Source organism: Amblyraja radiata, chromosome 13, assembly GCF_010909765.2.
Source record: "Amblyraja radiata isolate CabotCenter1 chromosome 13, sAmbRad1.1.pri, whole genome shotgun sequence".
NCBI classification, from domain to species: domain Eukaryota; kingdom Metazoa; phylum Chordata; class Chondrichthyes; order Rajiformes; family Rajidae; genus Amblyraja; species Amblyraja radiata.
In genome coordinates, this window is record NC_045968.1 from 13,650,797 (window position 1) to 13,666,750 (window position 15,954).

At 40.8% G+C, this 15,954-nt stretch overlaps 1 protein-coding gene across 4 annotated transcripts in view; it reads left to right on the forward strand.

Annotated features, from left to right (window-relative positions):
• The window catches only part of naaladl2 (N-acetylated alpha-linked acidic dipeptidase like 2), a 663,050-nt gene that overhangs the window by 352,873 nt on the left and 294,223 nt on the right, over positions 1-15,954 (forward strand). For all 4 annotated transcript variants that reach the window (XM_033031269.1, XM_033031267.1, XM_033031271.1 and 1 more), the window contains 2 exons: positions 42-327; positions 14,461-14,580. In XM_033031269.1, the coding sequence (XP_032887160.1) occupies positions 42-327; positions 14,461-14,580 (406 nt within the window). The remainder of the gene's footprint in view (positions 1-41; positions 328-14,460; positions 14,581-15,954) is intronic.

Here is a 15,954-nt window from a genome sequence, read left to right on the forward strand (position 1 = left end):
TGAGCATTGGAAGTAAATATTCTCCTTCTACTTCTATTTAGGGATTTTGCATTATTTGCTGCTGAGTCAGGCCAGGGGAGTTCTGCGGCACACATAATGGAGCAGTGGACTGCATCTGGTTTAACAGAAATCCGCTTGGTAAATTACACAGTTCTTCTCAGCTTGCCCGATACAGACCAAAACAAAATCATTCTCACGAACAGCAGCCAGTGCTTTTATCCAAGTGGACAGCAATGCAGTACTCTCCCCTCAGCCCTGCTTGGGAGAAAGGAGAAGAATGACCTTCTTTATTCCTATGCAGCATATTCTGCCAAAGGATCTCTGGAGGTAATGAAAGTGTTAGAAACCAATTCTGCCTGTCATCTTAGGCTATTTCATTTGCTTGGTAAAATCAGAATTGCTCCAAATATTTTGACAAGGTTATTTGTTCTGCATAGTGGAGCTGCTCTGTCTTATTTTGCAGTCCAGTCATGTACATCTATCATAAGTCAGCCTTTGTGAGCGATCCAATTTGTGGTCCCTGGTAACAGTCTAAATAGTATTCATATAATCCCTAAAATCCACCTCGAAAACCTACTTAGTGCCATCAAGATAAATGGTATACACTGAAACTTAGTTATAATTTGTCGTGCAAAGTAAGATGACATTTATCTTAAGTTCAGTGTTATGTAGGTCAGCAGCCTTTTCCTTGTAACCCATTGCGCCGACTTATTAGAACTAAAACACCAAACCTCTGTATACAATTGCACAAGAAGCGATCAGTCTTTGGTTTTCAATGAACTCCAGGGGGTCGGGGTCAGTAAAGGTTCAAAAGGTTAAAGGTTATTTATTAGTCACATACACCTAGGTGTAGTGAAATGCTTCTTGCCAATGCAGCACATGAAGAAGGAATACAGACATAACATTAATAATAATTAATAAGCCCTTTGCATTTGGCCCAGGATCGTAGGGATGTGGGGTTACGTAGACAGTGGGGTGAGGTAGATGAAGTATGAGCAGCACAACCAAGCCCAATCACCACTTGTGGGCATAACGTATATATAATGTGGCCAAAAGGAACTGCAGATGCTGGTTTACAATAAAAGACACAAAGTGCTGGACACAAGCTAGGTGGATCAGGCAGATCTCTGCAAAACATGGATTGGTGACGTTTTAGGTCAGGACCTTCTATTGATTCATGACAAATAATTAAATGTCAGTAATTAAATATAATTGTAGTTTAGTTTAGAGAGACACAGGCCCTTCGGCTCACCGAGACCGTGACAACCAGCGATCCCCGCACACTAGCACAATCTTACACATACTGGGGACAATTTACAATCATATCAAGCCAATTAGCTTACAAACCTGCATGTCTTTGGAGTGTAGGAGGAAACCAGAGATCCCAGAGAGCGTACAAACTCCATATAGATAGCACCCGTGGTCAGGATCTCTAGCGCTACGCCACCGTGCCTGTGTAATGTTCAAAATGTAAAATTAACATTTATAGGGGACAGTGTAACTCGCTGCCATAATTTATTTTCAACTTAAAACAAAAGTAAACAGGTTTGAAAACCTTTATGAATAATTAGCACATGCTTTGCAGGGAATTTGTCAACTCTGAAATATTTGGTCTTTTATTTTTGTCTTTATCTAAAAATACTATGTGACGCTCCTCTTTTTCTTATTTGAAAAATGTCATTGTATTCCTTGCTGCAGTTTTCTGGCTGTGATGACTGGCCTTTAAGTACTGCAATCACTTTTGATTTATTGAAACATAAAAAGAACTGCTGGAAAACTGAAATGAGACGAAAAATGTTGCAAACACTCAAGTCTGGCAGGATCCATGGAGAGAGAAAAGGAGTTAATGTCACAGGTCTGTGACCTTTCATTAGCAAGAGGAAGCAGTAGAAATCAAGTTTTTTAAATATTGCGGGTAGGTTGGAGCGAACAAAGGGAATGTGTGTGATAGTATGGAGATGGGTTAGTTTAGGTGTTTGATTAGTATGGGTGTCATGAGTTATGGGGAGAAGGCAGGAGAATGGGGTTAAGAAGGAAAGAGAGATCAGTCATGATTGAATGGCGTAGACTTGATGGGCCAAATGGCCTAATTCTGCTCCTATCACTTATGAATTAATGAGACCCGAGGGAGTAAATTATGCAAAAGGTGACCATGCAGGTTGAGACAGGGTGGTGAAAAGGCACAAAGTGTTGCAGTAACTTGTTACAAAATGAGTGATATCTTTTTCTTGCCTCCTCTGACCTCAAAGAGAAACAATACTGGAACTTAGAAATACAGAACGCTGCAGTTGCTGCAAATGCTGCACAAATGCAGCAGGTCAGTAAGCATCTGTGAAGAGAGAAAAACAAATTTTACATTACAGCTTTAAAATCTTTCATCAGAACTCAACATTTCTGATACAAACTGCAGAGACTAGCAATCTGAAATGGTTGAATTCAATGTTGTTCCGATGGTTCTAATGTGCCTTGTGGGAAGACGCAATGTTGTTCCTCGGGTTTACCATTGCTTCTCCTTAGAGAAATGTCTAGTTCTCTAGATGCTGGTTCGACAGAGGGGCATGTTTCTCTGCTGTGATTTGCTGCACCTCATTGCATGAGGCCATGCTTTGAGTATTGTCTTCACTTTGGTCACCCTGCTGTAGGATGCCATTAAGCTGGAAAGAATGCAGAAAATATGTACAAGGATGTTGCCACAACTTGAGGGCCTGAGCTAAAGGGAGCGATCAGAAAGGCTAGGACTGTAATCCTTGGATTCCAGGAGGCTGAAGGATGATCTTATAGGGATGGATAAAATGGTGACAGGAATAGATGGGGTTTTTTCCTAGGGTTGGGGAAACAAGAACTAGATGGCATTGGTTTAAGGTGAGAGGGGAAAGATGTAATAGAAACCTGAGGGGCAACTTTTTCACACACTTATGTGTGAATATATGGATATATGGAATGAGCTGCCAGAGGAGGTAGTTGAGGCAGGTACAATGACATGTAGAAAACATTTGGAGAGGTACATGGATGGGAAAGATTTAGAGGGAGATGATATATGTGTGCAAATGAGACTAACTTAGAAGAAGGGGCATTTGGTTGGCATGGATGTGTTGAGCTGAAGGGCCAGTTTCTGTGCTGTTTGACTCAATGGTTCCAAAGGCAGGAACTGAATCTGCAGTCTGTGTATCTCTTAGTTGCTTATTCCTGGAAATAAGCCGTCTGAACTCTGTGCCAGGCACAATTACCGAGGTGGTGTGAAAGGTCTTACACAAGAAAAGGAAAATAACAGTATTTATTGATATCATGAACCATCCATCAAATTGGAGACGTGTGACTTACAGCAAGCATTGTGTAAAGCAAGAAAAAATATAGTTTTAGGAAAGAGAAACTTCTGCAATTTCCTCCATAAAGACTCCAGAAAATGCGATGTGGAGATGGGTTAGTGCATAAATCATCCCGCATTCTCAAAACCGTCACCAACCTTCATTGACAAGGGAATATCCATCCGTACAGCAATATGCAGCTAATAAGGTAAACCTGTAATGCTGAAACTTTTAATCAAATCCATGAGGATGCGGTTTTAAAAAGAATGTTAGCCAATGTGGTTTAGTTATCTTGTATTTTGCCCTTTAAAATTATGTAGAAATACTTGAAATGTTGGGAATCCATCTGCAATCCAATTTGATCACACTTGTATTAGATTGGCTGTGGTTTTAGCTATATTTTTCAGTTGTAAAATTGGTTAATCAGTCATTTTAAGAATGCATGCATTTAGAACAAAGTAATGAGTTAAACCCAAAACACCATTAATTGCAAACTTAATGCCAAATCATTGTATTTCAAAAGCCAAAAGGACTCGAGTTTTGCATCCTATCTTAAATCACTGCTCCCACTGGACCACCTTGCAAACAGTTTCATTTGTGTTTCATTTGTTGTGCTGGGAGTCCATACAAACCCCTTGTGCAGTTAGGAAGATTTATTACCAAGGAATGTGGCACAATTACGATTTGAGTGCCTTGTGACCACTATCTATAGGTTCTGTTTGATTGGCCAACAATTGTATTGCACTCCTTCATAATGTAGATGGGATTACACAGATAATTTGTGAAAATATAGCCTTAACTGAGAAATGAGGATGATTCATTAGTGCTCAGTAATTTATTTATTATTGTTCTCAAAACAACGTTAAGGGGCACATTTCACTTATCTATTTAATGCTGCTGCCAATTAAAAAAAATAATAATAATAGTGTTACTGTCACTAGGAAACAATGATCGAGATTGTTACCAAAGTTTTTTTGCACATGAAATTGTGAAACCGTATATGGCAGGGTTAATTAAAACTATTCTACATTTTTATTTTGGTAAGGTATTCTTCCCAATTTGTTAATTGTTTGGAATTGAGCTGCTGACAATTTATTATTTCCAATCATTTGTTGTTAAAACAAATTGTCTGATATTTCCCATTTTTGATTTGGAAACAACGGGTTAAATTGAGCAGGTAGTTTGTAATGGGACTGTTCGCATTCCACCCTTCATGGACTTGGATTTACCTCTTGTAAGTTCCAAATTTACTAAATGGCAGATGCTACTGGATCTAGAATGCCACATCCAAATTATCTTTTTCACATATATGATGAAAACCTCTCCCTAACGCACTCCTTTCCTCATCACTCCTGAATTTATATCTATTCACCATAATGTTTGTTAAATAATTATTGTAAAACCACTGTTTCCTAATGTTTATATTCACTCTGGTAGTTCCTCAATCAGTGTTTAGGATCTGGGCATAAAACTAATTGCTTTACTATTAATTAAGGCACATAATTTGAGTCAATTTTTAAGTCTAATTTGATATATTCAATGCATAAAGGAACTTGTACGGCAGAGATGGCTATTACACTTGACATTGGGCTGAGTCACATTGGATTCAGCCTGCAATCTGGACACACCACATGCAGCCCCCCCCACCTGTCTGCACTTGCCAGGGCTGGATGCAGAAGGTTAACTCTGCACAACTGGCAAGCATCCAGATAGGCATGGTGAGCAGCTAATAATATTGTGCTTAGGTTAGCTGTGGGCAGCCTTTGACAACTCTGGAGCATCATCTCATTTCAAAACATATGAGCTTTTTAACAATTTACAAATATCTTCAATATTTATAGAGATATTTAAAGCTATTTTAAAACATCTAATTGAAAGAAATATTTAGAAAGTGAATTAAAAACTAAAACATTTGCACGTCAATAAAAACATCAAAGTAAAAACAGAAAATGCTGGAATAACTCAGCACGTCAGGCAACATCAGTGGAAAGAGAAACTTCATCAGAGGTTCTCACCTGGAGTCCAGGACCTGAAATGTTAATTGTTTCACTTTCCATAGAGGCTGCCTGATCAATGGAGTTTTCTGTTTTTCTTTTAGATTTCCAGCATCTGTAGTTTTCTTTATTGTTATTAAACAAAAATAACTATTTTTAATTAAAGTTCATTCCCTTTCCAATACTGCAGGCTGAGTTTCACTGCCTATGCATTGTTGCCTATCTGGTATAGGATCAGAGAGATCCCACAGAGTAATGCTTGGGAATCCCAGCAAGACCAGACTTGAACTCCATATGGAGTCCCACATTTGAGGGCATTCACAACCACAGCACCATCTGTCTCTAATGAAAGTGCAGGCCTGTATTGGGTCGACATAAATGGTGTACTTACATGTCTGGGAACAGCGGAACACTATGGTTCCAGCACGATTTGACCCATTATCATGCAACTGATCAATTGGTATTGATTTTGTAAGCTTCCTGTGCAATGGGTTAAACTGTGGATGCAGCATGGCAAAAGTGCCAATAGCCGAGACAAGAATGAACCGTGCAAATGATGGAGTCGTTTGAAGTGAATTTGTCAAGTATCTCGCAACTTAACCTGTGCCAATACCATCTGTGCCCTGTACAAAATTGAACATCTTAAGTGGTGTAATGTCAGGAATTTCCCTTTGCCATTAACAAATGCTTCTTAAAATGTCAGCAAGACCTTTCTCTACATGATAAAACTCTTAGTTAAGATTTTTAATACATTTTTAAAATAGTGCCAATTTTTATATTAGGTTTGTGTATATCATTTCAATTAAATAAACTAATTGATTTTTTTTCAAATTCAATGGAGCAGATTTCAGCTAAATTAATAATTTTTTTTAACATTAAAAGTCTCAAATTCGAACATTAGTGCAATTTTTCTTAAATTGGCCTTTGAATGGAATTACAGACAGTCCAGATAATAAACCTAATTAAAAAATCAAAGTTTCAAACAGCCTCAGTTTCATGTTATGAAAGTATGCTGCTGAATGTAAAGATTTATATTTCCTCAAAACTATTAGTGACATTCCAGAGCAATGTCACAAAGTTAATTATTATAATATTCAGCAGTATAAGACATTAATCCACAGCATAGATCAAGATCTGTACCAAAGGGATTTAAAATATACTTGTGAATCATTTGAACATTATGTTGATAGCCAATTTTTGAAAGGTTGAAATGATGTCTATTTTTTTTTTGCAAGATCACTGACTGAGATCAGTCACCAGCGCTAACTAAAATATGACCAGTCACATTTTTATTTTGTTTTCTTTCCAGTTGACCAATCACACCATAATAGCCTTAAACTCTTCATGACCCTCCCACACATTGGAAACCTAGCATGAGGCAGTTAATCGAGAGATGAAGATCATCACTGACATTCCGAGCCTTTTTTGAAAGGGCTCTGTTTTACAACAAGTGCAATTGGGCTTCAGTAATATGACTGCAATGTAACCAGAGGCACAAACAGATGAGCAGTTGGAGCAAAGTTGGCAAACCAATGCTGTCAGGGAGTCAATATACAGTTGGGCTGCTAAAGACCCACTAAAGGATTTTATTTATCAAAAATATGTTAAAATTTCCTTATAGGTCAGGAAAACACACATAATTTACATGTTGCACAGAAAACCTTGAGCCATCCTGCCTGAGGTTGCTGCCTCCGACTGTGGTCCCTTTAAATTACCTGAGGCTTAGTTTAGTGCTGGAGATGATTCCCTTTGGCTCCAGATTGCGGCTCCTCTGTTCCGCTTTATTGAATAGATAGCTGCTTCCTGACAATTTCAAGCATATTTTGGTCGGGAAGTCAGCCAGCAGCATATTAATAAGGTCCAATTGCAACAGCGAGCCAGAAGTCCATTCTGCTTATTCTGGATAGTTATTTCCCCTCTCACAGTTATTATTTGCGTTTCGGTGTTGGTGTGTCCAGCAGTATTTGTACAATATTTGAAAATGATTAAATTACAAAACTATGCAAAAGTGTCAAAATAGTGAAGTTCTGCCTTTCATTTGGCTACAGAATCTATTTTACTCATTTATTTGTGCCTGATCTGAAATCATTTGTCTTGAAATATTGAGGCTGTAGGAAGCATCTATTGTGTTTTTGCCTCCATGAGAAAAGCTAGTGAATTAACACGATTACAATATTACTTTAACATTATAAGAAATAGATGTAGTGGTATGGCATTTGGCGCCCTCTGCCACTTCCACCAATCAATTAGATCATTTCCTGCAGTAACTACATGCAGTGCCCTCCATAATGTTTGGGACAAATCCCATCATTTATTTATTTGCCTCTGTACTCCACAATTTGAGATTGCCTCTGTACTCCCTCTTAAATATAGCCAATGAACTGGCCTCAACTACCTTCTGTGGCAGAGAATTCCACAGATTCACCACTCTCTGTATAAAAAATGATTTTCTCATCTCGGTCCTAAAAGACTTCCCTCTTATCCTTATTACGTGACCTCGTGGTTGCGTTGAGGCGCGACTGTCCTGCGAAGGTCGCGCGCGACGTCATGCGCCCGCACAGCCGTATGGATCGCGTGACGTCATTTGAAGATGGACACAAAATGCAGGAGTAACTCAGCGGGACCGGCAGCATCTCTGGAGAGAAGCAATGGGTGATGTTTCAGGTCAAGACTCTTCTTCAGTCTAAAAGAAGGGCCTTGACCCGAAACGTCATCCATTCCTTCTCTCCAGAGATGCTGCCGGTCCCGCTGAGTTACTCCAGCATTTTGTGTCTATCTCCAATCGTCTTGGCCCCGCTCTGGGAGTAGAAGTGGGGGCGGATCTGGATCTGCAATGGCCGTGAACTCCAGGCCGAGCTCGGCGATCGTTTGCCTGCTTCTGCTGCTGTTGGAGGTGAGATGTTGCGTCGCGCCAGGGTCTTGGGCCTGTCCCACTATAGCCGTCAGTTCCGCGACAGGCCGGTGGCGCGCGAAGATTTTGTTCGCTACAAAATTTCGGAGCGCTGCGCGATACTGCGCACAACTGCACACCCCTCTGCGCTTCTCTGTGGGACCGGCCCCGCGCGGCCACACGATGCCCACGTACCTTAATGCGACGACGAGGTCGCGTAATTTGCGTGCCAAGGACACGTAAGTGGGACAGGGCCTTTACTGAAATCCATGCGCATCACATCTACAGCTCTGCCCTCATCGACCTTTTTGGTCACGTCTTCAAAAAATCAATCAGATTTGTGAGACATGACCTCCCACGTACAAAACCATGCTGATTATCTCTAATCAGCCCCTGCCCATCCACGTGCCTGTATAGCCTATCCCTCAGAATACTCTCTAGTAACTTTCCAACTCCAGATATTAAGCTCACCGGCCTATAGTTCCCAGCATTTTCCCTGCAGCTCTTATTGAAAAGATGCACAACATTTGCCACCCTCCAGTCTTTCGGCACCTCTCCTGTATTTAAGGACGACTTGTAAATTTCAACCAGGGCTCCCACAATTTCCTCTCTAGTTTCCCGCAATGTCCTCAGATATATCTGATCAAGTCCTGGAGATTTGTCTACCTTCATACACGGTAGTACCTTCAGTACTTCTTTGACGGTAGCACTGACTGCTCTCCAGACACTTCCATTGACTGCCCCAAGTTCCTCCGTCCTACTGTCTTTCTCCTCGGTAAATACAGATGAGAAATACTTATTGACGTCCTTGCTCATCTCATGTGGCTCCACACAGAGGTGACCGCTTTGATTCCTGAGAGATCCCACTCTCTAGTTACCCTTTTCTCCCTTATGTACTTCTAAAATCTTTTGGGATTGTCCTTAATGCTACCCACTAGAGCTATCTCCTATCTTCCACCCCACTTACATTTCCATACCCTTTTTGCCCTTCTGATCTCCTTTTTCAGTTTACTCATTAGTTCCTGAAACGCCTCCAGGGATGCACTTGATCCCAGCTGCCTATACCTGTCCCCTGCATCCTTCTTGTTTTTGATCTCCTCACAACTCACGTGGCCATCAAGAGCAAAAAGCAAACTGATAGGACAAAGTTAGGTGGCCATGTGAGACACAAGGGATTACAGATGCTGGACTCCGGAGCCAAAAACAAACTGTTGGAGGATATCAGCAAGTAAGGCAAGATCAGTGGAGGCAAAGGGATAGTCATTGTTTTGCCTCCACAGATTCTGCTTGACCTGCCCCTGTCGTGGTTACCAATATTCGAGATTAAGTCAGGCGACGCGGAGAATTCTTCAAGAAGTTCAAACCTTTATTTGCAAATCAAGGCTGGGACAATCAAAGAGTTAATCACTTGACTGCCCACCCCACACAATGAGTCGCTTCTTTTTATGGCATGTTTCCACCCCACTTACATTTCCATACCCAATCACTTGTAGGCATTCCCTTGGCAATAACCAATCACTTGCAACCACATCTCCCCTCCTGCCACAGTTATTTTCCATCTCTTAGCCCATCCTTGTTTCAAATCACTTGACTTCTCCTATCTTGCCACCCTTATCTCTTGCTCATCCAACTAGGGTATGTTACAAAGGTCATCTAACGGTCACCACCAGTCACAATGATTTACACAGTTTACACAAGTTACAAAGCAAGCAAAGGATACAACGTTACAAAAGTTGAAATGACTGATGTCTGTACTTCCATACCCCTTGTGTCTCACATAGACACCTAGCTTTGTATTATCAGCAAACTTGGATATGTTGCACTTGGTCCCCTCAGTTAAATCATTGATAAAGATTGTAAACATTTGAAGGCCAGTACCCATCTCTGTAGCACCTCACTGGTCACAGTTCTCCAATCTAAAAATGACCTATCCCTACTTTCTGTTTTATTACGAGAACAAGCATGATATTTAATCTGAACAATGTTTGATCCATGAAGCTATAAACAATTTGCACCAATAAATAATAATTTGGTTGACTGCATATGCCTTTAATAGTTATACGATTCCATGGTAACTGATAATACTTGCCACATCCACACTCAATTATCAACCTCCTGATCTCATTCTTGTTGTGAAATTAATGTCTCCCTCTGTTCATTGTCAAGATCAGATTTATTTAATTAAGTTGCATGAATCAGATTTTGTATTCATTTATAATAATAGCAAACTAACAGAAAAAGGCAAATTATATTTACTTAGTGGCCTTCCGGACCCCAGGATTTTCCAATTCACAGTCAATTATGTAGTATAGATAACGTTAAAAAGTGTGCAAACTTAACAATTAATTTGTGCACAGCAATTTTGAAAAGAACAGAGAGCTGAATGTTCTTCTTATTTCTGACCCGAAACATCTCTGCTCATCCACTTAGCCTCCTCCGTTCATTTCCCCATACACGTGTGTTCCACTCACAATTCCCTACCCCAGGCCAGTGCAACACCTTGACCTTTTTGTTCCCCTGCTACTATTCCCAATTGTTCCCCTCTTGCATAAACCTGACACATGCACTTCGTGCCTTTATAGTATTCTCTAAAAGGCTCAACAAAACACTTGTTTCTTCCTCCTTTTGTACAAATGCACCACCCCAATTGCTTGTCGATCGTATTCATCAAAATTATCTCTTATTCGCATCTTGCCTGTCACCTTGGTACAGATCTCTCTTCAGCTCTTTCAAATCAAAGGGATGCAAATGAATGGATGTGGCAGAAAACTGCTATTTGATGCCAGACTTGGGAGGACCATGTTCGTATGTAAAACTTCCTTACTCTAATAGCGCCCTTTAGGAATACAAGAATAACCCCATGGCTCCTTTCCTCCGCTGCAGACGTTTTGTTAAAAGCTTCTATCCAATTCCCCATCCCTACATATAAGATATGTAGATATGTACTCCACAATAAGTGTAGGGAATTCATGAAAATCGAGATCACTCCCAGTCTGCTATCTCGGTGTGTTCCCTCCCATCCACAACAAATTTACCCAAAGATTCCTCCCATCCCTAATCCTGAATTCACAGCTTTTTTTCTGGTTTCTCCTATTTATTCCCATGCTCTCCTAATATTTTTGAGCCCCACTTTCTGTCTCTCATCTCTATTCCATGAAACCTAATTTCCCTTCCTGGCTGCCATGTTAGCAGATAAGTGCAAGCGTTTGGTCAGCTGCCCCAAATATCTCTGTACGTTGCTAATTTAATTATGTTCTTCTGAAGCACCAAAGGACATTTTAGTATGTTAAGTGCACAGTCGTAGAATGGTTGAAACCTACTACACAGGAAGCTACTGCGTGTATTCAAGTAGGAAAAACATAACACTTGATTCTAACACCGCAGTGCATTACTTTTTAAGTACACAAGCAAGTACTTTTTCAGGGTTTGTGAGCTGATATCAGCCTCCCAGTTATTGAGTTGCACAACCCTGTCAACTACTGGTTGAAGAAATGGTGTTCTCCATCTTCTCTGTATTCCTTCCATCTGTTATTTAAAGATCATTAACTTAAGTTTGTTGACCCTGTAACTCAGGGAAATACAGTAGATATTTCCTATTTACACACTTCACTCTCCTCATCTATATTACTAAAAGTCTGATCTTGACCGCTTTTGGCTCATTGTGCTGTGATTTCCGAGAGAATGCCGCCACCTACGGCCGTCATTTTTGGCCACCTCGCTCAGAGCCCCCCTCCGCCTTCCTGGACTGGAGGATTTTTCCCATCGATGAAAAATCAGAGATATATTAATGTTTTAAAAAATGTTGCCATTCTCTCTGCTGCCCCTTCTGGTGGGAGGGGGGAGGGACTATAAAACCCGGAAGTGGTGTGCCTCACTCAGTCTCTGCAAGATGGAGAAAGCGAGAGGTTCACGTCTCTCTGAGCTCTGAATAACACTGAACATATGTCTACTCAACTGTGAGTGCCCTTAATGTGGGTTGAAAATGAAAATAGGTTGATTTGAAGTACAAAAGGCAGTGCAAATGGTTGTTTGGGGGATTTTGGGGTTGAAGTAAAAAGGCAGTGCAAATGGTTGTTTGGGGGAGTTTTGGGTTGAAGTAAAAAGGCAGTGCAAATGGTTGTTTGGCTAAACTTGACAACTTCCTGTTTGCACTACATTGATTTTAGATGAATGTATTTGGTGGCCTTGCACCCTGCTTGAAATGGTAGGAAAATGGATTTGAATTTGGTGGCCTTGCACTCTGCTTGAAATGGAATTTCAAGGAATAACCACGAGTCAACTGCCAGCCCACCAGCCGTGAGTGAGCTGCCAGCACATCAGGCTTGAGGGACTGAGCTGCCACCCCAACAATCCATTTAACCCACAATGTCCATACTGGCCCTAGGAGACCAGTAGTCCCTGCAGCCAACAACACCCATACCAGCACTCCAGAAAGCCCCCCCCCCCCCACTGGCCACCAATATTGGAATTGGTGGAGAGGTGGAATATTGCGTTGGGGGACCAACCCTCCCATGTGAACATGGGACCCAACGGGTCCCACTTAGTCTAGTAATTCTATATACCTCAGTTAAGTCTCCCATTCTGCTTCCTCTTTTCCTAGTTTTTCCTGTCATTCCTCATGGCTAAAGTTTTCCAGTAATGGTAGTATTCCTGCAAATCTCATCTGCTCTATCTCCAGAGCATTCACTTCTTTCCTGTAATATGTGACCAGAATAATTTTTTAGTAGTCAAGCTGTTCTCGAACATGTGTGTATGTAGTTCTAGAATAATTTCCCTGCTCTTATATTCTAAACTCCATTTCATGAAATAAAGCATCTATGCTTTTTTAAGCATTTCATCTATATATCATGCTATCATTAAGGATCTGTGGACATATCAGCTGTACCTTCATATTTCTCAACGCCTTTTATTTTGTATCTTCCCTTGTCTGCCTAAATGACCAGATCATCCATGTCCTCCTGAAGTCAGAAACTTTCTTCCTCTTTGCCCATCAACAACCATTTTTCTGTGTCATTTCAAAATTTCCCTTTAATTCATTGAAACATACAACAAACTGCAAGGGAAATAGTTTAAGAAGGAACTGCAGATGCTGGAAAATCGAAGTTAGACAAAAGTGCTGCAGAAACTCAGCAGATGCGGCAGCATCTATGGAACGAAGGAAATAGACAACGTTTCGGGCCGAAACCCTTCTTCAGACTGATGTAGGTGGGGGGGGGGGGGAGAAGAAAGGAAGAGGAGGAGCCAGAGGGCTGAGGGAGAGCTGAGAAGGGGAGGAGACAATAAGGGCTACCGGAAGTTGGAGAAGTCAATGTTCATGCCGCTGGGGTATAAACTGCCCAAGCGAAATATGAGGTGCTGCTCTTCCAATTTCTGGTGGTGCTCATTTTGGCCATGGAGGAGGCCCAGGACAGAAAGGTCGGATTCGGAATGGGAGGGGGTTTGAAGTGCTGAGCCACCGGGAGATCAGGTAGGTTATTGCGGACCGTGCGGAGATGTTCGGCGAAACGATCGCCCAGCCTCCGCTTAGTCTCACCGATGTAGATCAGATGACATCTACAGCAGCAGATGCATTAGATGAGGTTGGAGGAGATGCAGGTGAACCTCTGTCGCACCTGGAACGACTGCTTGGGTCCTTAAATGGAGTCGAGGGGGGAGGTAAAGCGACAAGCGTAGCATTTCTTGCGGGGAAAGTGCCCGGGGAGGGGTGGTACGGGTGGGAAGGGAAGAATTGACCAGGGAGTTACGGAGGGAGCGGCAAGAGAAATAGTACTGAGTCTTCTCGAACAACATAAGTAAGAGCTGTCATAGATGAAAGACCAATTGAATTGTTTTGTGGTTTGGAAAAATCACCTATTGAATTGCATCATGGGCTTATTCATATCCAGAAGACAGCGTAAACCTCGATATATAATTGCTCAAACAAAAGGTGACCTCTTGTCAGCTCAGTACTTACTGCAGTGAAAGCTTGTAATTTGTTCCTAAATCTTATGGAAAGACATCCTTCTCGCTAAAGATGTGTCTTGCACTTAGCCAAGGCTGCTATGTTCTGCTTTTTGTTTTCCCCTTTTAAAAGTTTAACTCTGATGAGCTTTGAATTAATTGAATCATCAATCTTTTCAGCAGAGATTCCACAACCTTTTCAGCTAATACTGTATGTGTTCCTGTTTTGATGCAGATGCAATTAATGGGGTGCGTGAGCAAATGCAACAGCTGAAACTGTTGACTGTTTACTGAATGTTAAAAACACAACTTGCTCTTTGCACTTTTTCAGGCGGAGATCATAGATGTACAGTATGGAACAATTGATGATTTGCTCCGACTTCAATCAAGTACCAATGTAACGAAAAAAATTGCACTAATTAAACTTGGACAGGCACCTTTACTGTACAAGGTAGGGTTAAGTAAAGCTATTTTAGATGTTTTTGATGAACATTTTCCCAATATTTTAATGGTTTGGTTTTATTCGTCATGCAAAATGACAATTAATTTTATTAAATTATTCAGCAGATTAAAGGTGCTGGATGACCTTCATTGCTCTGCATTTGCACGTGCTGTTTATCAAATGAAAGGAAATGCAATCACAAAGGGACGTTGTTAGTGAGCATAGTTGGAAGGTTTCAAGTAACATATAGTGGAACGGGACCCAGTATTTTCCTCCACATGTACGAGGTGCTCCATCGCAGGGGCTCCCTTCCATCTGGCAGACCTTAACCCCCCTTTTTTCAGTGGCCTGAGCCTAAGTAGAGAAAATAAACGACCTTGTGTATTATCAACCCTCTATAGGCCTGACCTCTGAGCGTACGCTGGATGATGTAGATGCATTGTCCATGTTGAGGGATAGTGATGGAGTTACAGTTTGCTTGGTTAATGATGGCCTCAAACATGTGGAGGAAAATATTGGGTCCCGTTCCACTATATGTTACCTGAAACCTTCCAGGTATGCTCACTAACAATGTCTCTTTGTGCAATTAATTGATGATTGAGGATGGCTTTGTCTGTCTGTGTGTGTGTGTGCGTATCTATGTACACCTAATTAAATTTCAAAAGTCAAGAATGTTTAATGATCCTGTGCACTGGGAATGAAACCATGGAATTCATGCTTGATGCACTCTACAGGCATATTAACATCAACAAAAAATGTAGAATAATTAATAATATGATCTGTGGAATTCTCTGCCTCAGAGGGCGGTGGAGGCCGGTTCTCTGGATGCTTTCAAGAGAGAGCTGGATAGGGCTCTTAAATATAGTGGAGTCAGGGGATATGGGGAAAAGGCAGGAATGGGGTACTGATTGTAGCAATGTTATAAAATTTTGAGATTTTAAAAATCAAGTCTGCAATTTATCCCATCAGATAAAGCATAAAAAGAAGTTTAATTTGACACCTAATTCTCTTTCATATCTCCAGTAGTAAAAATGTTATGGCTATTTTCATACTCGGAAATTAGCATCTTGTTCCCTATTGCTTTTCCATTGACTTAACACAAAAGCTGTGATCGAGGACAGTCAAAAGCCCAAAACCTTCTTAATAATGAAGAGAACTGAATGAAATTTTCAGTTATTATAGATTGAAGCATTCTGAAATAAATATAAAACATCTTACATGGTTGACCTGAAATTAAAGCATATAATTAGTTAATTACCTAATTGTAGTTAATTACAAAATTGACCGTTGTGACGGAAATAGTAATAAACACCCAGACTGCCTTGAAAATTCAATAATGTGATATTCTCAAGATCAGAACTTTATTATTATTGTATTATATGC